Raw genomic sequence first — 26,938 nt, forward strand, 5'->3', positions numbered from 1 at the left:
AAATGATTTATTGCATTCAACTAAATTTTACTGCAGTGCCTCTTGAGGTCGCATTCACAGTGCCATGTTGCTGAGCTGCGTTATGAAGTCTTATAACGCAGCTTACCACACTGCAATGCTAATCCTATGGGCCGCTCACAGTGCGACGTTATCATCGCGTTAAAAATGTTGCGTTGTGGTAACTCACTGCTTGCAGTGCATTACCTCTAAATGCAGACATGTTACCACTTTAACCCTCCTGGCGGTTTGCTAAAAAATCGCCAGGGGGCAGCAAATCTTTTTTTTTTAATTTTTTTTTTTTTTCATGTAGCGAGACAAAGTCTCGCTACATGATAGCCGCTGCTCAGCGGCATCCCCCCAGCCCCTCCGATCAGGAGATCCCGTTCAAAGTGACGTCAAAGGGGATTCCTATCCACCCCATAGAGCTGCCTGGCGCTGATTGGCCAGGCAGCGCAGGGGGTCTGGGGGGGGGGGGGGGGCGGCTGCGGCGCGACGGATAGCGGTGGATCGGCGGGTAGCGGCGGCGATCGGGCACTGCACGCAGCTAGCAAAGTGCTAGCTGCGTGCAGCAAAAAAAAAAAAATTATGCAAATCGGCCCAGCGGGGCCTGAGCGGTGCCTTCCGGCGGCATAGCCCGAGCTCAGCTCGGGCTTACCGCCAGGAAGGTTAGCATCGCATCAAAAACGCAATTTTTTTACTTTATCTCGCACAAAATATCTACAGCCAACAACAGAGCTGGTCAACTCTTCCACACAGTGGAATCACTCTGCAACCCTTCCAGCCTAAAAGCCCCAACCACATTCTCCAGGGAAAGGTGTGAAGAATTCTCTGCCTCCTTCACAAACAAGGTGTCTACCATCCGTGCCAGCAGGGCCGGGCCGAGGCATAGGCTGGAGAGGCTCCAGCCTCAGGGCGCAGAGTAGGAGGGGGCGCACAATTCATTCAGCTGTCATTCCTAATTGTGTTTAAAGCAGAAATAAATAAGAAAAGGGGATACATAGCAGTGACTGCAAGCCAGATAACTAGATATTAAGGTGTGTTGGGGAGGTTGTGGGCACTGTGGCCCTCTTAGTCTAATAGCAATCAGTGTGTGACAGCTGGAGTGGGAGGGATGGAGGGGCGCACTTTGGTGTCTCAGCCTTGGGTGCTGGAGGACCTTGTCCCAGCTTTGCGTGCCAGCATTACACCAACAACATCAATACAGGACTTTGCATCTGCCTACTACCGTACCACCATGGCAAGTCTTTGACACTCTGAGTGAAGAAGATTTTAGAATTCTCATTCAAAGTCTCCGCCCCACTACCTGCGACCTGGATCCTGGCCCAACTGGATCCTTAATGCAGTGCCCAGAGCTGATCAGGCCAGCACTTTACAAAATCACTCAGTGCTCCTTGCAAAGTGGACTATTCCCAGAAGAACTAAAGAAAGCAATCATAAAACCCCTCTTGAAGAAACCATCACTAGATCCTGAATCTGTAACCAACTACAGACCTGTGGCGAACTTACCATTCCTATCAAAAGTTATCGAGAAAGCAGTCGCCAACCAGCTAGAAGCTAGGCTTACAGATAACAACATCTTTGATACTTTTCAGTCAGGATTCAGGAAAAGGCACAGCACTGAAACGGCATTAGTCCGAGTCAGAGGTCTAGTCCTGGGAAAAGAAGTGAGTGGACTCACCTGGAGAACCTCTGCGTGCCAAAAATGGGCGTGGTCAAGCACACCGTGGGCGTGGACATGGGTGGGGGCAAATATACATGACCTTAGCAGTGATGTAAAAGGTCTGCCAAGGAAGTTTGAGCTCTGCCGTAGTGTATCCCCCAAAAATTGATGTAATCTGACAGCATTTCACCAAAAAGACACATAATCTGGTAGAAGTTCCTCCAAAATACAGATAATATGGAAGTGGTTCCCCCAAAATAGACAATGTGGCAGCAGAGGTTCCACCAACATACACATAATTTGGAAGCAGTTCCCCAAAATACGCGAAACCTGACAGCGGATCACCCAAAATACACGTAACACCCAAAAGACATAATCTGGCAGTAGTGGTCCCCCAAACATACACAATCTGGCAGCAGTTCCCCAAAATACACGTAATCTGGCAGCAGCCGTTCCCCTAACATACACATAATCTGGCAGCTGTTCCCCAAAATACATAACAGCGATTCCACAAAAATGCAGATAATCTGACAGCAGTTCCCCCAAAATAGGTACCCCCAGGTAGCCAGGTCTATAGGTGTCCCCAGTATAAGTAGCCATGAGTATAGTAGTCCCCAGTATATGTAGCCAGAGGTATAGTTGCCTAGTATATGTAGCCAGGGGTATATGTGCCCAGTATATGTAGCCAGTGGGATATGTCCCCAGTATATGTAGGCAGGGGTATATGTCCCCAGTATATGTAGGCAGGGGTATATGTCCCCAGTATATGTCCCCAGTATATGTAGGCAGGGGTATATGTCCCCAGTATATGTAGGCAGGGGTATATGTCCCCAGTATATGTAGGCAGGGGTATATGTCCCCAGTATATGTAGGCAGGGGTATATGTCCCCAGTATATGTAGGCAGGGGTATATGTCCCCAGTATATGTAGGCAGGTGTATATGTCCCCAGTATATGTAGGCCGGGTTATATATGCCCAGTATATGTAGGCAGGTGTATATGTCCCCAGTATATGTAGGCAGGTGTATATGTCCCCAGTATATGTAGGCAGGTGTATATGTCCCCAGTATATGTAGGCAGGGGTATGTCCCCAGTATATGTAGGCAGGTGTATATGTCCCCAGTATATGTAGGCAGGTGTATATGTCCCCAGTATATGTAGGCAGGGGTATGTCCCCAGTATATGTAGGCAGGTGTATATGTCCCCAGTATATGTAGGCAGGGGTATGTCCCCAGTATATGTAGGCAGGTGTATATGTCCCCAGTACATGTAGGCAGGTGTATATGTCCCCAGTATATGTAGGCAGATGTATATGTCCCCAGTATATGTAGGCAGGGGTATATGTCCCCAGTATATGTAGGCAGGGGTATATGTCCCCAGTATATGTAGGCAGGTGTATATGTCCCCAGTATATGTAGGCAGGTGTATATGTCCCCAGTATATGTAGGCAGGTGTATATGTCCCCAGTATATGTAGGCAGGCGTATATGTCCCCAGTTTATGTAGGCAGGGGTATATGTGCCCAGGTAGCCAGGTGTGCCCCCAGCCCCCCACCCGGAGGGAGCAGAGCAGGGAAGGCGAGCTATAGGGACAGCGGGGATGGGCGGACATCTCCCCCCCCATCCCTCACCTTTGTGCTGCCCTTCCTGCCTCTCCCCTCCGGCGTTTTTAAGTGTCGGCCCGGCGGCAAAAGTGGGCGGAGACTTACCTCGTTCCAGTCGCATGGGACGCTCCGCTCTGTGTGCGGCTAGAAGACCAGACTAGCCGCACACAGAGCGGAGCGTCCCATGCGACTGGAACGCAGGGAGTCTCCGCCCACTTTCGCCGCCGGCCCGACACTTAAAAACGCTGGAGGGGAGAGGCAGGAAGAGGAGCACAAAGGTGAGGGATGGGGGGGGAGATGTCCGCCCATCCCCACTGTCCCTATAGCTCGCCTTCCCTGCTCTGCCCCCCTCCACACAAGCCAGGGTGAACGGCGTTCACTTTGAAGAAAAAGTGGGTGGACGCCGTTCACCCGCGTTCACGCAGGACTCGACCCCTGGTCCGAGTAATGAATGATCTACTTACTGCAAGGGACAAGGGTGATTGCTCAATTCTGATTCTTCTTGACTTGTCTGCAGCATTTGATACTGTGGATCATGAAATATTAATCCAGTGACTGAAGAATTACTGTGGCCTAAGGGGTACTGTTCTTAGCTGGTTTCAGACCTTCCTATCTGGCAGGACACAGCAAGTATGTCTGGGCACACACCACTCTAATCCAGTGCCACTTCCCTATGGAGTTCCACAGGATTCTGTACTATCACCATTACTCTTTGCAGTCTACATGCTCTCACTGGGAAAAATATTCCAGAACTATTGCCTAGGATACCATTGTTATGCAGATGACACACAACTGTATCTGTCCTTCAAGCCTGGCACCCAAGACCCATCAGCATCCATAAATGCGTGTCTAGTGGATTTACAAAATTGGATAAACACCAGCTGGCTGAGGCTGAACTCTGACAAAACAGAGGTGTTGGTGGTAGGTGGTCCACACATGATGGATAAAGTTCATAACTCTCACCACCTCAAACTAGCAATTGGGGGAGATACTGTACAATATAAAGTCTCTGTGCGAAACCTTGGGGTGATCCTGGATGGAAATCTAAAACTGAAACAGCAGATATCAGCTGTCGTCAAGTCCTTCTTCTTCCATCTAAGAAATATAGCGAAAATCAAACACCTTATCCCAGCTGAAGACCTACCTGTCCTGGTTCATGCATTTGTATCCTCCCGCCTAGACTACTGCAACACCCTGTTCATCGGATCTACAGATAAGGTTCTGCGCCCCTTACAGCTAGTACAGAATGCTGCAGCCAGACTCCTAACCAATGCCCCCCGCAGCTCACACATCACCCCAGTACTGCAAACTCTTCACTGCTTGCCAGTAAAATGGAGAATCAATTTTAAGATCTGCTTGCTGACATTCAAGGCTGTACAGTCTACACCACATGGGACCCAAATACATAGCGGATCTATTGGAACTTTATGCCCCTCCACGCACCCTCCGCTCTGCCAATAAGATGAAGCTGGTTATTCCCAGGATACACTTAACATTTGGTGCTCGGGCCTTTTCCTACGCAGCCCCTACTCTATGGAACTCACTTCCACAATCAGTATGAGAGGCTCCTTCTCTGGACAGCTTTAAAAAAAGGCTAAAAACTCACCTCTTTTCCCTAGCCTTTGAGACTGCATAATGCAGGGTCACATCGCTTTGAGTCCGCAGGGAGAAAAGCGCTATATAAATATTATTGTTATTGTTAATGTTCCACTGTGAATATGCCCTCAAAGTAAGCCTGTGAGGTTTTTTTTTTATTATTAGTTTCAAGGGTGTTCATTAATTCTGAAAAGGCATGAATTACAAGGTCAACAAATTATCATCGAATCCCCAAGCAGGAGGAGAATGAATGATAGCAAAAACAATAAATAAATAATAAAATGAGATAAAATACCTAGCAGAGCAATAAACATCACATTTTCAGATAAGGGAGCGGATAGAAAGGGGAAAAAAGAGTAGGAGAAGAGACTGGGAATGGATCAAGGGCTTTGACCACTTCATTCCAATTGAGCCAAGAGGGACAGAAGGGGGAAGGAAGGGTAAAGACAAGTTAACAAAACAGTAAAACCAACATGACAAAAGGAAGCAGGGTCACACTGTAGTCACTTCCTGTCTGAGTCAGGACTGAGTCAACCACTTACATAACAAATATTTAACTCTTTCAGACAGAGAAAGAAAAAAAGGAACACAGCATAGTTATTTGTGTGCTAGGCACTGTATATACACATGTTTATCTCATCATGTCACATGTCACTTCGGGTATCCTTTAAAAGGAAATAAATATGGCAGCCTCCATATACCTCTCACCTTGGGTATCCTTTAAGAGCTAGGATTCCTGAGGGTAAAAAGCCAGGGTAGGCCTTAAATGACTTAAGCATGCACGTCAGACCCATGTTATCTTGCCAATCTATCTACAAAGAACAAGTGTTAAAAAGGGTATGTGAAGCATTTTTCATTTTAGAAAGAATGTGCTCTGAGAGCATCACTTGGTTACGAAGTTCCAAGACTGTATCAGTGGCATTTCTAGCGTCAAGCGACAGGAGCAACGACCCAGGTGTCTTCATGGTGGTCGGGTGACCCCTGGAGCCCTGTGCAGCCACCTGTGCCCGCTGTGCTAGGCTCCCCCAGCTTGTATGCAGCAGGGCTGCCGCTAGCTACAAGCGAAAAAAGTGGCGACCTGGGGCCTCACCCCCAGCAGGGGCATTGGGCTGGGCTGCCCCCCATGTTCCCCTCCATCCTATCTCCCCGTTCAGATCTGCAGATCAGCACAGCGAGCAGGGACAGACCTGCAGATCAGCACGGGACCCGACGGACAGAGCGGCACAAAGTATGTATCCCCGACTACTTCATATGCGGAAGTGACGTCACTCATAATTTCCTGCATTTGAAGTGACTAATGTGGCTGCTTACTGTGCCCCGCTGCGCCTGCTAAGTCCCATGCTGATCTGAGGTCTGTCCCCTCTCGCCACGCTGATCTGCAACCCCACAAACTGCTACCTACCTACCTAAATCCACACACTACTACCTACCTATCTAACCACACACTGCTACCTATCTACCTATCTAAACCCACACACTGCTACCTACCTACTTAAACACACACACTGCTACATACCTACCTAAAACCCCACACACTGCTACCTACCTACCTAACTAAATCCACACACTGCTACCTACCTACATGGCCAGATTTCAGGCAAGGCCACAAAGGCCATAGCCTAGGGCACCAGAAAATCAAGGGGTGGGCTGTGGGCAGCAGGGTGGCAGTAGCAGTTAGCCTGCTGAACATTCATCCTGCTACACAGTTTGCACATAGTGGTGGGCGGCTACCAACAGATCTGGCACTCCGGGGATGAAAAGGCAGTGAACAGGCACTTACAGTGCTCTCTGGGCATCCTGCCTGGCTGTCACTCACCAAATGAGGCTCTCGCCAAGGAGTTTACAATATAAATCCCTGTCACCATGTCACTAACCGTCCTCAGAGGAGTTTATAATGTAATCCCTTGTAATCCCTGCCATCACTTCACTAACCATCCTCAGAGGAGCCTACAATCTAATCCCTGCTGTGTTGGGGGAAGGAGGGGGGGGGGGGGAGTTTAAGATGTCGCCGGTCCAGGGGCAGCTGGTGATAGTGGGCTTTGGATGGTACAGAGTACATATCTGGCCTACCTACCTACCTACCTATCTACCTAAAACAACACACACTGCTACCTACCTACTTACCCACACACTGCTGCCTACCTACCTACCTAAACCCACGCACTGCTACCTACTTACCTAAAACCCCACACACTGCTTCCTACCTACCTACTCAGCCACCTGCCGCCCGGTGACACCCTACTACCTATACTGGGGGCACTTTACTACATATACTTGGGGCATCTTACCACCTGTACTGGGGGCACCTTACCACCTATACTGGGGTCACCTTACCATCTATACTGGGGGCACTTTACTACATATACTGGGGGCACCTTACCACCTATACTGGAGGCACCTTACTACCTATACTGGGGGCCCTACCACCTATACCGGGGCCACCTTACCACCTATACTGGGGAACACATTACTACCTATACTGGGGGGCACCTTACCACCTATGCTGGGGGGCACCTTGCTACCTATACTGGGGACACCTTGCCACCTATACTGGGGACTCTTTACCACCTATACTGGGGGTACCTTACCACCTATACTGGGGGTACCTTACCACCTATACTGGGGGCACCTTGCAGAATGAGGTTTGCATCTCTGTCTTCCCTGCTGGGATTTGTGAGAGTGCATCCTCCAGAGTTGCCAGGTGATGGGTGTGTAGTACATGCTCAGCATACGCTCTCCAGGGCCATAGCTAAAACCAAGAAGTGATTATGCTCCATTGCTGGAGCCAATCACTTTAGGTGGAAGTGGTTTGTATTGGACACTCTGCGAGTGGTTTATCCTAATTGGTCAGATCTAGTGTAAAAATTTTGGCTCTCAGAATTGAGAGTTGCCTATTATAATGTTAGTTTGCTAGAGCTGGCTGCTGGGTGCGTTACCTCCTGTTACCTTGATATAACCTCTGCCTGTGTACTGACTTCCCTTAACTGCTGCCTGAAACAACCTTTTGCTACGTTTGTGACTACTCTCTTGCCCTATCCCTGTACCTTGGTTATCTTCTGTTGCTTTTGTATGACCCCTGGCTTGTCTGACCTGAATATTGTAATATCCTTTGCTGGACATAAATATGATTATGTATGACCCCTTGCTTATTTGACTGCGATATTGCTGCTATCCTCTGATTGTCTGTTGTCTGATGCATTTAAATGAACCGGGATTCGTTTGATTACATAATTGTCACTTAGGATATAAATTGTATGTGTGCGACCCGTGCTTGGTCTATACGCTTGACATTTCCAGTGGCCTCCCAGAGTATTGTGTACATATCCCTTGTATCCCTTGTTTGTTTAATCAGTCTTCTGTCCCCAAATCCTTGCTTAGTGATTCCTGGTGGTACCACTGTCCTTGCCATATCTGTTGCTATATCTTGCGCATTAGGGCCTGAGTGTAAAGGCCCATACACACATCTGATTTTTGCGGACGGGTCGTTTGAACGTCCCGTCGTTCAGTCATTCGCACGCCAAATCGGACGTGTGTACAGACTGTCGTTCGGGTGATAAGACTGGTTTTGAGCGATCGCTCAGGACCAGTCTTATCACCCGAACGACAGTCTGTACACATGCTCGATCTGGCCTGCGAACGACTGAACGACGGGACGTTCAAACGACCCGTCGTTCGCAAAAATCAGTGTGTATGGGCCTTTACTGTGTGCTGGGAAGATGCAACTAGTCTCCCAAGGCTGAAATTGGATTCTCCACATAGGGTGTAGACTGTGATGAAGATTGAGATGTAGGGACTTATCTTAAGACAATGGATCCGTTGGGTAACCATCGAGCCTCCAAAAGGGTAGCACCTGCATTAGCCTCCCACCTCCTCTGAAAGCCCTGCTGTTTTAAATCAGGGTCTGTTTGAGTAATGGTGGAGTATGTTAGGGAAAAAAGACCCTTATCAGTGGATAGTCTTTACATCGGATCTCAAAATGTGACTATTGCAAGTACCAGCTGCAGTCTCCGGTTTACTGCATGACAAAATTGCAGGCCCATATTCACCTCACATGAGCCTATAGGTACAGATGTCCTGGCACCTTAGACTTTACCCTTCATAAACCTACAAACCCTCACCAAACTGTACCACAAGTGTGCTGGCTGTCACTTCCCCTTTACTTCCCTTGCACGCCATAGGTAGCTACAGGTGTCCCTTAGTATTAGTAAGAGAGGCATGTGCCTGCAAAATTGTTTAACAATCCTCATTTCCCCCCTGGCCACCAACTTACTCTCTTTCGCTGGTGGACTGACCGTGAAGTCACTACAGTGAGAAAGTTCCTTAGGGCATTTAGGCTTGTTTCTAGAGCCCAGTTTACCAGAGATTTTAATCTACTAGCCAGAGAGTTTTTCAGAGTTGCCCAGATCTTTCATTTTCTCAACTCTTTTAAATGCAGTAATGACCCCTGTATTTCCCTTTAACCTCTAGCCGACCGCGTCACGCCAATAGGCGTGGCCGCTCCGGGAGCCACAGGACCACCTAACGACGATCGGCGTAATGTCCTGGGGCTCTGTTTTGCAGGAGATCGCGCGCAGGATGCGCGCGCATCTCCTGCTTGGTGGTGGGCGGAGCGGAGCCTTCAGTCTCTGAGCGGCGATCGCCGCTAGGGAGACTGTTAGACGGCAAAAACGCCGTCTATGTACCCGTACAGCGCTGCGATCTACAGCAGCGTTGTACTGGGGACAGCCGTGTGACATGGCTGTCCCCCTGTGGGACACAGGAGCGATCTGCTGTGATAGGCTGGCTAGGGAAGGGAGGGAAAGTTAATAAAAAAAAAAAAAACACTGTTTTTAATTAAAAAACCACACACGTAAATGTTTATAATAAAATAAAACATGCGGGGGGCGATCAGACCCCACCAACAGAGAGCTCTGTTGGTGGGAAGAAAAGAAGGGGGGGGGGATCACGTGTGCTGTCTTGTGCGGCCCTACAGCTTGGCCTTTAAGCTGCAGTGGCCCTCTTAGTAAAAAATGGCCTGGTCCCTAGGGGGGTTTAATACCATGGCCTTCAAGAGGTTAATCAATACCAGTTGCCTGGCACTTCTGTTTAAATCTTTGGCTGCAGTAGAATATGAATCTCGCATCTGAAACAAGCATGTGGCTAATCCAGTCAGACTTCAGTCAGAAACAGCTGCATGCTTGTTCAGGGTCTATGGCTAAAAGTATTAGGGTAGGAACACACTAGGCAGAGTCGCATATGCGTTTTCCATAGCACATAGTGGAAAACGCATATGCGATTCTGCCTAGTGTGTTCCTACCCTTAGAGACAGAGGCTTAGCACGGAAGTTAGGCAATCTGAATTCTTTAAAAGGAAATACATTCGTCAGCCTCCATATCCCCCTCACTTCAGGTGTGTGAGATTTGCATACTAGGGGATTTTTTTGCTTATCACTAGACAGGATAAACACATCTAAACAGTGGCATACAGGACAAATAGCTAACTCCAAAATGTCAACGGAAGTAGCCTGCAGATCTGGAACTCGGCAGTAGATGGAGGACTCAGAGCAGGGGTGTAACTACAGGATAGCAGCCCCTGCAACTGCAGGGGGCCCTGAGCAGTACGGGGGCCCAACTACTACTTCACTGTTTAGTTTCCTTGTGTTTTGATCCCTGGTGGGGCAAGTAATGTGCTGTTTGTAGCAAGGCATCTCCATATGAAGGTTCGCGCTGTTGAAGTCACCTCAAACGTTGAAGAGGGAGTCCGGGTGGGATGTGTCCCACTGCGACATGGTGTCGCTGAGCATACGCAGAGCGATCTTTGTGTTGGCACTAGGAGGGATGTATACTTCTGCAAGAATGTAGGAGCAGGGCCGGATTTGTACTTTTTACCGCCCTAGGCCAGCAATCAACAAACTGCCCCTTCACCACCACTACCACCTTATGTGTATACACACACACACACACACACACACACACACACACACACACACACAATACTACTGTACATCACTGATTGTGAGCTCCGCTGAGGACAAACAGTGACATGTCTGTAAAGTGCTGCAGAAGATGTCAGTGCTATATAAATACATAATAATAATATGGTAGGACATTAGCATAAGACTATGTTAGGATTAGATTGTGAGCTCCTCTGAGGACAGTCAGTGACATAGCTATGTACTCTGTAAAGTGCTGCAGCAGATGTCAGTGCTATATAAATACATATTAATAATATGGTAGGATATTAGACTATGACCATACCTCCCAACTTTTTGAGATGAGAAAGAAGGACACTTAAGCCACGCCACTGCCACACCACTGATCACGCCCCCGTCACACCCCTAGTCACGCATACGATAAAGATTTAATAAGAAAAATGTGTTGTTTTATAATTCAAACCACACTGGTCCTTTCTATCCTGGTTCATTTTTCTTCATAGTAACATTTTAAAATTAGTAATATAACAATTTAAAGGATTGAAATACAGTTTAGAATCAAACACATTTTTAGTAGAGAAATATATATATATACATAGAAAGAGGGACAAAGTCCTGAAAGAGGGACAAATGAGGAGGAAAGAGGGACAGAGGGACAGGGCTCCCAAAGAGGGACTGTCCCTCTGAAAGAGGGACAGTTGGGAGCTATGTATGACTATGGTAGGATTAGATTGTGAGCTTCTCTGAGATCCTTGGTTGTGACCAAGGACCTCACACCCAAGCTTAGGAATACTGTGTCATTTCTGTGTTATTCTTTAGACCAGTTCCTGGGTGTTGAGACCACGGACCTTACACCCTAGATTAGAATCTTGTTCTATATCTGTTATGACCATTTGCTCTGTCGACCTCTCTCTCGCTTTCTGATTCGGTACCTCTGCATATCTGTCTACCTGTTGCCAAACCCTGCCTGTACCTGGTTACCGAATCAGCCTTCTGTCTCTACCTTATCTGCTCGTGTGTTGCCGACCTGGCCTGGCCGACCCTTCTGACTGTCACTCATTCCTGGAGTGTCCAGTCTCTCTATACTACCTATTCTAGCAAGTGTCAATTAGCTGCAGGGACCTCCTGCTCCTCAGAGAGTCCTCTCTGCAGTACAGCCAAGGGCTCTATCCCTTAGGAGTCCTCTGGCTGCAGTATAGTCTGATTCCCATTATAGCAGGGAATCATTGGCTCCCAGGTTATCTCTATCCCCTCTCCTAGGAGATAGTTCCCACACAGCCAAGGGCCACCTGCTCCTCAGGTGGTCCATGCTCATAGTTTCTGCGTCTCCCGCCCCACGGGAGAAAGCCTACTGTTGCACCAAAACACTAACACATTACTAGGTGTCCAGAGGTTAGTCATACTTGTATTATTGGTGATTCTGCAGATCATCAATAATCAGGTATACATCTGTATTCTTGGTGATACTGCAGATCACCAATAATCAGATTCTCTCTGTGTGCTGACACCGATCGTTACAAGATCAAGTTCTAGCTCTTGCGGCTGACATTCATTGTATATATGCATCTTAAGATACACTTGCAGGATAAACCTGTGTTGCATTACCCTATTTTATTGCAACTGGCTGGAAAAGCAATAAAAGTTTATGGAGACTTTCACACCTATTGCAGTCGTTGCGGTGCACTGGAGGTGTCCGATCCTATGTAATGGCTGCAGGATGTTACCGCAAGCTTTGCGATTAACACACAGTGCTTGCCGAAGTTGCCGTAATGGAAGTATATGGGTGATGCAGCAAGTGTAATGCCAGAATGTGGTGCATCGCAGCGCGCACCAACAGGAATCCCAATGATGTACTTCCTGTCCAGCAGTGAGTATGTTACTGAATGGGGGGTGGCAGTATGCATATGACCCTCTTGGCGCACTCTTCCACAAAGTCATATGATTGTCATTTTTTGCTTTGCAAAATTTGTTGGTCCAAGGGGAACCGTGCAGGGAGATGTAGTCAGTGGATGTGAACATACCTCCCAACGTTTTGAGATAAGAAAGAGGGACACTTTCAAATGTACCTGAGATGAGTTAAAATAAGAAATGTATGCATGGGGGGGGGGGGGGGCGTTCGGCTGGCTGGAGGTACTTGGACCAGCGTTGTAGGCACATGAGGACTCCAGGGGGCTGCAAGAAGCCCCAGGTAAGTTCAACTCATTTTATTTTCTTACTTTATTGCCCCTTTAACCTCCTTGCCGGGGTAACCTGCGCAGGAGGATTTCTCAGGCCCCGCTGGGCCGATTTTCAATTTTTTTTTAATTGCACGCAGCTAGCACTTTGCTAGCTGCGTGCACATCTCGATTGCCGCCACTACCGGCCGCGCCCCCCCCCCCCCCAGACCCCTTGCGCAGCCTGGCCAATCAGTGCCAGGCAGCGCTGAGGGGTGGATCGGGATTCCCTCTGACGTCCCGACGTCCATGACATTGGTGACGTCAGCCATGGCGACGGGGAAGCCGAGCAGGAAATCCCGTTCTGAACGGGATTTCCTGCTTGCAAAGATCGCCGGAGGACTATCGGAGTAGGTAGGGGGATGCCGCTTGTCAGCGGCTATCATGTAGCTAGCACTAGGCTAGCTACATGAATTCAAAAAAAGTGCTGCGCCGTCCCCTTGCCGACATAATTAGAACGGCAAGGGGGTTAAAGGGAACCAAAGACCAGGTTAAGCCTAAAAATGGTAAAAGATGTTATACATACCTGGGGCTTCCTCTAGCTCCATAAGCCTGGATCGCTCCCACACCGCCGTCCTCCGCTACCTGTATCGTCGGTACCAGGTCCCGTCACTTCCGCTGTACGCGACCAGTTGTACGCATGCGCAAGGGCTCCCTCCTGATTTGTGCACCTGCGTAGTATGGAGGGAGCGCACTGCGCTTGCGTTGATTGGCTCGACTGGCCGAAAGTACGGGACCTGGTACCAGCGGAGCGGACAGAGGCAGCGGAGGACGGCGGCGTGGGAGCGATGCAGGCTTATGGAGCTGGAGGAAGCCTCAGGTATGAATAAATCTATATCTTCTTCATCTCTGGTTCTCTTTGTAAGCAACGTTTGTGTGGAATTGTATGTTTGACTTGTGAGTATGATAGATTGTATCCCCCCGACCGTGACAATGTTGTACTTATACTCTGTAATAAAACATTTAAATTGTTCAAATTATTTTTTCGCCTTTTGTTTGTTTTAGAAATGTAAATGGATGCAGCCAGGACTCCATCTACCGGTAGCAGTAGTATGTAAAATGAGTTCTAATCTGTGCCTCCTGTTCAGGAGTGCTGTGGTAATCAACGTGTTAAAATAGTTTTCTTCTTTCAATTTGTTCTAACTTTATTTTTCATTTCATATTGTACAGAGAACACTGAGTCACGTGGTAACGATCTAGTCCAACTGCAGGCGAGGGCTTACAGTTACCAATAGCACATTTTCGGCGCTGGCCAATCATCCTCAACATAAGGCGTCCGGGTTTATCTTCCTCGTTACCGTGGTAACGGAATAATCCACTATGTGTAAACCAAATAGGGGTGGCGATTGGGAAGAAAATGCTGTTTGGACTCGCCTTACATTAATTATGTATTTGAATATCACAGTACATAGAAAATATTTGTATTTCAAACAATAACATCCAAATGAAATGAAAACAGCGTTGGCTGTGCGTCTGCTTTCCTGAGGAGGTGACTGAGAGTCCCCTGCCGGTGTGGCAGCAACTGGTCTGGAAGCTGTTGGTAGTTGGAAGCATGGACCAGTCTGCTGAACCGTGAGGAGGAACTTTATATTGACGTTGTGGAGAGGAAGCTTCTGAGGTATCTGTGGCGATCGCTTGGAGTGGGCTCAGGTAATGACATTAGCATCTCAGGTTGCTTGTTCCTTGTTTGTTCGTCCTCCATCCGTCTGTTTTGTCATCGATCTGTGCATATAGAAGGACCCATAGGCATACTTAGCAGGAGTTGTCATGGGTTACCTTTCAGCTCAGTCATACACAATTTTGGCCTATGAGTATGTGCAGTATAGACCTTATGGAGCTAGCCCAGAGCCGGGACAAGGTCCTCCAGCACCCAAGGCTGAGACACCAAAGTGCGCCCCTCCATCCCTTCCACCTCGGCCGTCACACACTGATTGCCATTAGACTAAAAGAGGAGCCTCAGTGCTATTTTTGCCTGACTCGCTCTCCAGGCCCTAGGAACCTACCTAACATGCCTTGTGGATGATTTGGCGCTGCCCCTGCTCATGCAGCTTTATAAACCTATAAGAGTTGGTGACGTGGATACTGTTTCCCTACGGGTTCCCTACTTCTTACATATTAGTAGTTGCAACCAAATTTCCTCAAGCAGGGAGTGGCCGTTGGTCTATGAGGTTTCCCGCTGGGTCCCCTCAGCTGAACTAGCTCTGCTCTTATTAGGGTCCTCTAGTTATAGTGCAGTCACTGATGGCAGTTATAATAGGCAAGTGGAGAGCACTATTTACTATGTGCCTGCTGCCTATCTTTAATAACCTGTGTGGGCTCGCTAAATACAAAGGGCTCTATTCATAAAAGGTTACCGCAAGTTTTCCGCTCAAAACAGCGGATTTTCCCGTCCATTTAGCAAAGTGGGCATTGATAAAAGCTGTTCCCACATGAAAATCTACAATCCCCCAGCAGAGCGAGAAATTTCCGCCTTCTGCAGTGTTTTTCTAGATTTATCTAGAAAAAAGTAATAAAATGGCCATTCATAAAGTTTAGAGGAAGCGGTATGTGGACGGGAAATCCCGCTTCCTCTGATTTTGCGGATTACATACAAGTGAATGGGACAGACCTCCCAGAGAGAGCAGTGCACGGAGGGACTCTGCCGGCTGAAGTGTTTCCGCATGCCTTCCGACAGCTTACCGCCAGCCTTCAGCGGGAGATCTCCGCACTTGCATCGCAGCTGGCAAGATTTTTATGAATTACCACCCAGAAGTCTAAAATACTGCTGCGGTATTTTCCCTCCAGGAGTTTTTTCGCCACAAAATTTTTATGAATAGAGCCCAAAGTCGGGTGTTACAATGCGATGTAATGGAGGTATTTTAATGCACAGAATTGCACTGCATTTGTAAGACTATGGCCTCAATTCACTAAGATCATGCTGGAGATAATAAGGCAAGAGAAAACTTACCTCCACACAGTAAGAGTTATCTTATCTCTTCATTCCTTACGTTACCTCTTCTGTAGTTAATTTACCTCCTCTGTAGCTTTTTTCAAATGCAGTTAATGAACAGCCTGTCTTTAGCTCTGGAGTTATTTTAAGGATTAAAGAGTTAACTTAAAGACAGAAGAGTTAACTTTAGGTTTGCCTGAGGTAAAATGTTTCCTGAATACTACATGCCTTATTACCATGGTAACAACTCTAGAAGAGTTATTAAAGACAGGAGATAAGCTTAGTGAATTGAGGCCTATGCATATTTAGAGTGCTCCCAGTGTGATGTGATCCAGTGGATTCCAGTACCCCAACACAAATGTGTTACCGGATGACGCGCACACTAAGGCCTGGCGCACACCAAAAACCGCTAGCAGATCCGCAAAATGCTAGCAGATTTTGAAACACTTTTTCTTATTTTTCTGCAGCGTTTCAGCTAGCGTTGTGTGTAGTGGTTTTGGTGTAGTAGATTTCATGTATTGTTACAGTAAAGCTGTTACTGAACAGCTACTGTAACAAAAAACACCTGTCATAGGGGATAGGCTAGGTAGGTGCAGGTGTCCCCAGGAATAGGCTAGGTAGGTGCAGGTGTCCCCCGGGATAGGCTAGTTAGGTGCACGTGTCCCCCAGGATAGGCTAGTTAGGTGCAGGTGTCCCCCAGGATAGGCTAGCTAGATGCCCCCCAGTATAGGCTCGCTAGGTGCCCCCCGCTATAGGCTAGCTAAGTGCCCACCAGTATAGGCTAGCTTGGTGCCCCCCAGTATAGGCTAGCTTGGTGCCCCCAGTATAGGCTAGATAGGTGCCCCTCAGTATAGGCTAGATAGGCGCTCCCCCAGTATAGGCTAGATAGGTGCCCCCCAGTATAGGCTAGATAGATGCCCCCCAGTATAGGCTAGATAGGTGCTCCCCCAGTATAGGCTAGATAGGTGCTCCCCCAGTATAGGCCAGATAGGTGCTCCCCCAGTATAGGCTAGATAGGTGCTCCCCCAGTATAGGCTAGATAGGTGCTCCCCCAGTATAGGCTAGATAGGTGCCCCCCAGTATATCTTCCGGTATGCGGAGGATCGGGACTGAAGTCATGTGACATCTGACGTCAGACATCACATGACTTCAGTCCTGATCCTCCGCATACCGGAAGATATGCGGAGCTTAGAAGACAGATGGGGCGCTCGCTGGAATGAGGCTCGGTATGTATCTAGCAAGGCAGCGGCTGCATCGGAGACATTTTGGGGGGGATCGGGGAGGTGGGGGGCACTATGCCTTACATCACTAATGCTGCCTATAATGTACAGGAGCCCCTACACCCATCTAACTTCTACAGTGGGGCTCCTGTAGCTAGGGAAACCCCCTGAGCGGCATGCCCGACGCTGTGTCGGGCATACCGCTTTGAGCAAAAATTCCTTGCCCGACACAGTGTCAGGTATACCGCTCAGGAGGTTAATTTCCGGCAATCATCAAAGCGCTGCTGCTAATGGGATCCCTGTGGAATCATTCTCACTGCAGCATTTGGGATTTGCATAAATCACAAACATGCAGTGCTTTGGGGGGGTAATTGTGATTTTCATTTTGTTGAATGGAAATCAACACGCATATCGCAGCAAAATCGTAATCTTCGATTTATGTTCCAAGTGTGACCCTTCCCTTTTCATTGCATTCCTGTTTTTACAGGGAACGCAATGCAGCTCCCACTGTGAACTAATGCTACGTACACACTTGCGATAACTATCGTTTGCAAGGAACGATAGTTACCAGACGAACGATTTCGGAAAGATTGGAATGCAACGATGGGATGCAGCGATCATCATACACATTTTAACTATCGTTCTCGCAGAAAAGAACGATCAGAGGGAAATGTTGCGTACATGTTTATATAAAATTAAAAGAAAAACTCACTAAAATGGAGTTACAATAGATAAAAATATGATAGTTAACTTGAAAACAAAGTTTATTTGAAATTTGTAATGTAACAATCTTTACGGGCCGCGCTACACAGGAAGTACGGAAGCTGGGCAGAATCCAACGCAGGCGCATTGGCCCTTGTAACGATCGTTCTCGGCAGATAACTGTACACACTATAGTTTTCCAACGATTGTCGCTAGATTCGATCCGTCAGGTTGGATATCTTCATCTTCCCGATGTCGTTCTTTTGTCGTTCGTATTAATGATCGTTGGGTAAAGTTTTTTTCCCCAATTGTCGGCGGAACGATCATTAATAAGCTGTTTCAAACGACCTTAGTCGCCAGTGTGTACGTAGCATTAGATTCATTCCTGTTTGCATGCATATTTAATGAAAATCGTATGCAGCTTGTAACTAGGCCAATCACAACTGAAAGTGCATCTGATTGACCTTATTCCATGCTGCAATAAATTTGCATGAAGGCTAGAAAGGCTGGAGTCTCATTAACCAACTCTACTGGTGTCTAAAACTGATGTGATAAACACTTGTACATACCATATTTTTTCGGACATAAGACGCACCTAGGTTTAGTAGAGGACAAAAATCAGGGGGAAAACAACTAAACCTGGTGTGTCTATTGTGCAGGGGTGACTAATGGATCTTCTGCCCCCAAGGTGCCTGTCTATGTAAACTACACTGCCCAGCTACACTGAGGCCCCATTCACACTTACAAAATGCAAAACGCCGGCGATTTTTGCCGGCGTTGTGCAGGAGTGATTTTTCCACAATTTCACACGGAAAAATCACTGAACACTGTGGCGAATTTGCCGCAGTCGCGTTTAGCGCTTCTATAGCACTGAAACGCGATCGCTGGGAAATCGCCTGAAAATAGTGCAGGCGATGTGTTTGCGTTTCGCATTTTTGGGCGATTTGTGGCGATTAGCGCAAATAGCCAAAGTAAGAACGGGCCCATAGGGTTTCATTACGAAATCACGGCAAAACGCTCTAGTGTGAATGGGGCCTAACCCCTGCTGCTCCCATCAAGCGATGAGCTCCGGGTGAAATCGGAATGAGTTTCTTTCGGATTTCATGCAGATAAGTGCACCTGATGTGGCTGGTGAGCGGGGGTTAAATTTACCCAGAAGCTATCTTTTTTTATTTCGTCCCATGTCGCGTCTCACGCCACGCTCCAAGCCGTGTTCACGTGACTACCGCACTTCCTCCTTCCGGGTTGAAGGAGGAACCGTAGTAGTCACGTGACACGGCTTGGAACGCAACGTGGAACGGATTAAAGAAGACAACTTCTGGGTACAGTTAAACCCCTGCTCACTAGCCACATCAGGTGCACTTATTATCTGGATGAAATCTGAATTAAACTCATTCCGGAGCTCATTGCTGCTCCCATCATCTACTTTAATCCCTGCATACACTACACACTACGTACACCAAACACTGCATACAATAAAAGCTACTTCCACTAATCAACTACAAGTGCAGGCCTTTATCACCTGTCCAGCCAGCGGGAATACGTCATCTGCTCCTCGGTGCAGGGGATCAGTGAAACTGCAAGCTGATCTCCTGTCGATGAGGAGGCATGCTTTCCCTGCATGGAGCAGCGTGTGGTGAGGCACAGAATAGCTCGTGTAGCACGAGCAGACTCTTAGGCCTCTTTTCCATGGACAGTTGATAAGCAGTGAAATGCCTTTCTAACTTTCAGCCCTTGTTCACATTGCGTTCGGCTCGCGTGTCCATCCGCGGTGGGCTTTTTTTTTCCATGTTTTTTTTAAGCGTTTTTTTCCGGCGATTTTCTGTGCGTTCGCTCGTTTTTGTGGGAGTCTTTGTAAGCACTTTTGCAGAGCGCTTCCGTCTTTTGATCTAGAAAAAATAAATACAATGTATTTTAAAAAAATAAACGCTCAATCGCTTGCCAAAGCGATTTTGTGAGCGTTTTACGTTTTTCCTATACCTTCCATTGAGGCAAATCGCCTCAAAAATGGCCCAAGCACCGCTTTTCAAAGTGGATCACAAACGACCAGCTCTGATATGAACTCTCTCATAGAGAATCATTGCACAAGCGCTTTCAGGGCAATTTTGAAAATCGCCCGCACTTAAAATTTTACAAAAATGCCTATAATGTGAACAAGGCCTCACAACTGCTTGCTACTGCCTGGTAACTGCTCACTGCTGCCTGGTAACTGTTTGCTGAGCACACAGTTCAACTGTCTGTGGAAAGGAGGCCTACATGTGTGACCTCATCGTCCACAACGCCCATGCTGGGTTGACTACACTGCATGGGAAAACTACACGTATTCCCCCATGAGCTAAGATCAACAGGGCCTTGATGGGGAATCTCATAAAGCATTTTCTATGTCTATACAGATTCAGCCCCAGATAAGTCCAGATTTCCTTTTTTCATTACTGCTAAAGGTCCCTTTAGGCTGGTTTCACACTGTATATCGGAGTCAGCAATGCGGCTCGCCTGACGTGCTGCATCACACCGCCAAAAACAAGCCTTCAGGGAACACCACGTTAGTACCCGGTGTTCCCTGTCTGCCATTCGGCCAAGCAGGAAGTGATGCACGCTTGTGGCCACTTCCTGCTTTAGGTATGCGAAAGTGCACGGAAGCATGTTGTAAAAATACGCTTCCATACATGCGTGCCGCGATGTTGCAACGCCAAGGCTTTAAAAAAACCTGCGTCGCCATAGACTAACATGACTTCCGGGCTGACGTAGGTCGCCGCATGAGCCGTACAGTAATGTAGGTATGCCCTAGCGATAATTCGGGCACTTCCAGCGTTGCGTGCTGCAACGTGGGAAGTATGAACTTACCCATAGACTTTCATTAGGCTGCGGTAGCAGTGCGTCAGTGTGAAAGGGCTCTCAAAGTTTATTCCCTTGCAGGTTTGCTTTAAAAGTAGATTTATTTATTTTTTCTTTTTAGGTAGGAGGCTGAATATACTAGTTTTGGATCTTATATGATATTATGTGTAATATTACTCATGAGTTTTATTTTCACAGGTAAAGTGCCCATTTTTCTTATGAAACATAAGTTGTTTATGTATTTATATCCCTGTTAAGACTTTACACTGCAAAGATACCCGACATACTGTTAGGCCTGGAACCCACTGAAATCCGCAAACGCAAAACGCAACCGCTAGCGTTTTGTCTGAGCGGTTTGCAAGCGGATTCATGCGCGTTTTCGGTCGCGTTTTGCAACAGTGTATTTTTTTGCTCAGCGGTTGTGTAGCGTTTTGCGTTTCGCGTTTTTATCCTGATTGGTCCTGTGAATTATTTTTAATTTTGTTACGGTGTGCTGAACCGCAAAACGCTAGCAAAACCGCTCAGTTTAGGTTTTGCTGAGCGTTTCTGCTAGCGTTTCAATACTTTACATTGAAGCGCTAACGCTCCCAAAATGCTGCAGGTCCTGCGTTTGCGTTTCTGGGAAATGCAAACGCTTCTGTGGAAGTTGCCCCATCCATTAACATCAGCTGAGCGTTTTGGCAAAACGCTAGCATATCGCAGCGCTGCCAAAATGCTCAAAAAAACGCTCTTGTGGGTTCCAGCCCTTATTGTATACCATTAGGCCTTGTTCATATTGCGTTCTGTTTGCGTGTCTGACCGCGATTGGCGGTTTTTGAGGTGATTTTTTTTTTCCAATTCCCAGCAATTAATTGCGCGCTGTTTTTGTGAACGGCTTTTCCAATCGGTTTTGCCGAGCAATTGCGTTTTTACACTTCCTGATGGCAGTCAGAAAGTGAACTCTTTGATCCGGAAAATAATAAATACAATGTATTCATTCTTGAAAACGCGAACGCAATCACTGCACAAAGCAATTTTGTGAGCGTTTGCGTTTTTTCCTATACCTTCCATTGAGGCAAAATCGCCTCGGTAAATGGCCCATTCACCGCTATTCTGAGCGGATCGGAAACGAGCCGCTCAGATGTGAACTGTCTCATAGAGAATAATGGTGTAAGCACTTTCAGGGCGATTTTGAAAAATCGCCAGCGCTTTTTTCTAGTGTTTTATCCTCAGGGTAAAGAAATAGTATTGTGTATACGGTAAATGCTCTTCAAATCCGCATTGATGCTTTTAATTAACTACTGGTATAAATACTTATTGAAGTATATGAGTTATTTTCTTCATCATAATACTTACTTTAATGGATAGACTATACTATACTGTGACAATCTCAAGAACCCTCTGAGCCCAATTTAAAGAGACTCTGAAGCGAATAAAATTTTCTATTTTTACCTTGTATTTCGCTTCAGAAGTCTCAGTAGAGGCAAACCGCTGCCTCCCCGCGGCAAAACAAGAGCTTTAGACCACCCAAATCCCCGTGGGGAAATCTGGTCAGTGCTTCCTAAAAGAGGCTGAGCTTTCTGCTGTAGCTCTGCCTCTACTGATGTCAATCGCCGCGGATCTCCGCCTCTCCCCACCCCTCTCAGTCAACCTTCATAGAGCAGGGCGGGGGAGAGGCGGAGATCCGCACGGCGATTGACGTCAGGAGAGGCAGAGCTACAGCTCAAAGCTCTGCCTCTAAGGGCAGCAAAATCCACGGCCAAGATGGCCCGGGATTTGGGGGGTCTAAACCCCTCATTTTGCCACAGGGATGCGGCGGTTTACCTCTACTGAGACTTCTGAATCGAAATACAGGGTAAAAATAGCAAATTTTATTCGCTTCAGGGTCTCTGTAACCACTTCAGGACCACAGTGCTAAACCTCCCCTAAAGACCAGGCTATTTTTTGTTAAATTGGCCACTGCAGCTTTAAGGCCAAGCTGAAGGGCCGCACAACACAACACACAAGTGATTTCCCCCCCCCCCCCCCCTTTTCTCCCCACCAACAGAGCTCTCTGTTGGTGGGGTCCGATCATCCCCCCCCCCCCCCCCCCGTGTTTATTATATATGTTCATATTTGTTTAATATTTGTTACTATTTCTTTATTTCTTTATTTTTTTTAACCCCCCCCCCCTTCCCCCCAGCCAATCATGGCGATCAGCTCTCATACGCTTCAGCCTATGAGAGCCGATCGCTCTCTTGTGTCCCAGGGGGACAGCCGTGTCACACGGCTTACCCCAATACAGCGCTGCTGCAGATCGCAGCGCTGTACTAACTGAAAAGATGGCGGTTTTGCCGTCTAACAGTCCCCTGAGCAGCGATCGCCGCTCGGAGACTGAAGGTGGGGTAGAGCTCCGCCCCCAAGCAGGAGATGCGCGCGATGTCCTGCAGTAGCCGTCCCCAGGACTTGACACCAATTGGCGTTAGGCGGTTCTCGGGCTGCTGCGCGGCCACGCCTGTTGGCGTGGGGCGGTCTTTAGGTAGTTAAAGGGAACCAGAGAGGATCAATAAAAGATTTTATACATACCTGGGGCTTCCTCCAGCCCCATATGCACGGATCGCTCCCACGCCGCCATCCTCAGCTGCCTGGATCCGCCGGTACCGGGTCCCATCATTACCGCCAGTCGGCTGGCAGACGCGGCCAATTCTCCGCATCACAGGGGGCTCCCTCCATACAGTTACGCGTGTGGCTGCCTACTGCGCAGCCGCATGCGTACGTGTATGGAGGGAGCACCTGTGATGCGGACAATTGGCCGCGTCCGCCGGAAGTGACAGGCCCGGTACCGGCGGATCTAGGAATCGGAGGATGGCGGCGTGGGAGCAATCCAGGCTTATGGGACTGGAAGAAGCCCCAGGTATGTATAAAATCTTTTTCTATTTTAACAAATCATTCCTCTCTGGTTCCCTTTAAGTACCCTCTGTATAGGAGCAGTTGAAATTGGCGCAAGCTGCAACTTGTTTTCAAGGGCTTCCATTTTAATAAATATTTTTTTTTTTTTCAAAAAGACCACATCGTTTTAGAGAAAATTGATTTGAAAGTTCGATAGGAACAATGTTCCTAAAATCCGTAAAATGACTGTGGTACATTGTAATGCATTTCGGGACCCCCAGAGGCCTGCACTCTCCCCAGGTGAAATAGGTATATGGTTACTAATGTACCCCTTGCCCCTTTGCACAAAGGTTTGGATGTACTTACCCCCACTATCCTCCTGGGCACTAGAGGTGGGGAAAAGCCCCTTATCATTGGATTGGACAAGGCTGTGGGGGAGATGGGGAGGCTCCTTTCTTCCAGAGCCCTCCCATATCATGGACCATGCGAGCTGGTATAGCTAAGGCTGTGGAGCCCTGCATGGTCTGGACTCCGAATTCTGGCTATATGAGCTTGAATGGGCAGATCAACCAAAAGCCAGATCTCTCTCTTCTCTGAGATTTGATCAGAGAGAAATCTGTTGCCTGCCCATCCACTGCAGGCCAATTCCTGATAGATTTCAGCATGGAATCGGCCTTGTGACGCCACCTTGCTGCCCTCCTGCGCTGTCCCCTCTAATGTAAAAGGTGCCCCCCCCTGTGCAGTTTACTTTATGTGCCATCAAACGCAACCATGTTACGCTGGCAACCACATGGGACGTTTAGAGTAAAAAAATAACATTCTTTGTCTAGAGATTGTAGAAGGTAAAGTTTACTGTGATAATTAAGTGGAGCTGGCGCCTCATACTCAAATTTTCAGGTAACAGCATTTTTGTCTTTTTAAGAGTCTGTACAAGGATGGAAAATTACATTTTGTATGACGAAATTGGAAAAGGCAGCAAGTCTGTAGTGTACAAAGGTAGAAGAAAAGGCACCATCAATTTTGTGGCCATACTCTGCATAGAAAAAAATAAAAGAGCAGAAATTACAAATTGGGTAAGTGCTTGTATGTCACGTTTAATTTTTGCGGAACAAACGTTTTCTAACAAATAAGTATTGCGTGTAAATACCCCTCCACTTAGTATGCCAAACCTTTGTATAAATCAGGGCTGTGGAGGCGGTAAAAAATAATCACTTTTCAGTTTATGAAACCACCGACTCCGACTCCAGGTACCCAAAATTGCTTAGATTTCGACTTCAACTCCGACTCCACAGCCCTGGTGAAAATGCTCTCATCAGTCCTGACTCTGCAAGAGAACAATCACTACTGGGATGACAAAAAAGTTATTGGGGTTGGTCAGTGTCTGCTTACTTACAGTGAACCTATACTGTGAAGGATATGGATGTTTCCTTTTAAATAATACCAGTCGCCTGACTCTCCTGCTGATCCTGTGTCTCTAATTCTTTTAGCTACAACCCCTCAACAAGCATGCAGATCAGGTGCTCTGACTGAAGTTAGGCCTGGTGCACACCAGAGGAGTTTTTCTGAGCGTTTTGAGTTTTTAAATCTGCTGCTAATGTTATCTTATGTGTGTGCACACTGGAGCAATGAGGTTTTGTAAAAAACCCATAGCATTACATTGGGAAGAGCTTTTGAAACCTTTCAAAAGCTCTTCCCAATGTAATGCCATGGTTTTTTTTACAAAACCTCATTGCTCCAGTGTGCACACACATAAGATAACATTAGCAGCAGATTTAAAAACTCAAAACGCTCAGAAAAACTCCTCTGGTGTGCACCAGGCCTCAGACTGGATTAGCTGCATGCTTGCGTGCACTTCAAGCATAGTCCACACGGTACAATTACCATCAGGTCGACCGATTAGATAATTTCCGACCGGATTACGATTGATTTTGCAATCGATTTTTGATACATATCAATGCAAAATACTCGATTGGAAACAATTTGGATGTGTACACACGATGCAATTTCTTATCAGGTCACAGGTCGATCTGATAGAAAATTGTACTGTGTGTATGAGGCTTTAAGGTGGCCTCACATGGTACAATTTTTTTTTCCAATTTTAGAAGTACAATGAATTGTAATCGTAACATTTAAGGAGTCTGACCACTGCATCAGGATAGGTAGGATTCAGTGGCCATCAACTGTACAATTTTGTGCAAATGATCAACGGATTCAACGGTTCGGTTTGATCGAATTAAAAAATTTGGACGCTTAAGTGGTATAATTTTTTTTTTTTATTGATTGGAAGAAATTCGATCATATGATCGATCAATCGTAATCAAAACGTTCATGATTGTACCAACCAAATGCATACCAATTGATTTTTACATCCGCAATTCTAATATTGGTAGAAAACATCAATTTTTACAATCGTGAGTCATCAATCATGACCACCAATGTTTAGATTATATTCTCCAGTTCAATTGATGTTCCTAGCATCCAGTGAGAAATTGCATCAAAATTAGATCAGAATCACGTTGCCGTTTGCAGTGTAAAAGAAATGAGCGTTCTTTCATACTGCAAAATGCAATCTCAAGCCCAATGAGATTTTGATTTTCTTGCATTTGTGTTTTGCGCTTTTCACTGGATGCTAGGAATCCAAGGAGAAACGCAGGAAAAAATGCAGCTTTTGCGGTCAGGCAAAATCAGATTCCACTAGTATAAAATATCTCTTTTCTGATTGTCATTATTTTGATGATGTCCTTGCATTTTTCGATTTGCATATGATTGAAAAACTCAGGGGCTGAACTTCATGAATACCTTTGTGTTTTGCAGAAGGTCATGTACTGAACTAATCAGTTCTATTACATGTTCTCTTGAGTAATTGGATAAGTAGCCTTGACAGTATGCCTTTCCCTGGTGTTTTCCATGTCAGCATACTAATGGGCAAAAGCCCAGCCTCCTTTTGCCCAGTAGGACGTCTTAATATGATAAATAGACTAGTTTCACCCCATGCTGATATTCTTTTTGATGTCCTCGCCTCCAGCAGGACGACTCTCTTCAAAAAACCTTACCTCCGCTTGCAGCGGGTACCAACAGTGTGGCTCTACTGTTGTGGTCCATGTCTTCGGCAGCTAAATGCTCCCATAAGACATGGAGTCCCCTCTGGTGTTCTCTGGGACATGGATTTTAAAAGAAGTTCCTGCGTGCTCTTTATATACCTAAATGGTATAGAGCTTCCCCGCAGCTATGTCGCTAGGATAGCTGTTTATTGTACCTGACTGGAATGGCGCGCTCTCCCTCCGTGGATGGGTAGCCTTCAGTATTTGTGAGCTTTTCTGCATCCCGGAGAAGCGTCCTTTGCCTGCAGGGAGGCAGTACGAGTGCACTTCCTAGGCGCGCGCGCGCGACAACTTCCTCTTTTTGATGCCAAGAACCGGAAGTA

At 47.0% G+C, this 26,938-nt stretch overlaps 1 protein-coding gene across 4 annotated transcripts in view; it reads left to right on the forward strand.

The window, feature by feature from the left end:
- The first annotated feature begins 14,373 nt into the window (after positions 1 to 14,373).
- Positions 14,374 to 26,938, forward strand: part of ULK4 (unc-51 like kinase 4) — an 892,004-nt gene continuing 879,439 nt past the window's right edge. For 2 of the 4 annotated variants that reach the window (XM_068236316.1, XM_068236318.1), the window contains exons 1-2: positions 14,374 to 14,631; positions 24,437 to 24,587. In XM_068236316.1, the coding sequence (XP_068092417.1) occupies positions 24,450 to 24,587 (138 nt within the window). In that variant the 5' untranslated portion in view covers positions 14,374 to 14,631; positions 24,437 to 24,449. The remainder of the gene's footprint in view (positions 14,632 to 24,436; positions 24,588 to 26,938) is intronic. The other 2 variants (XM_068236315.1, XM_068236317.1) reach the window with 1 other exon arrangement.

Source organism: Hyperolius riggenbachi, chromosome 5 (genome assembly GCF_040937935.1).
Source record: "Hyperolius riggenbachi isolate aHypRig1 chromosome 5, aHypRig1.pri, whole genome shotgun sequence".
Taxonomy (NCBI): domain Eukaryota; kingdom Metazoa; phylum Chordata; class Amphibia; order Anura; family Hyperoliidae; genus Hyperolius; species Hyperolius riggenbachi.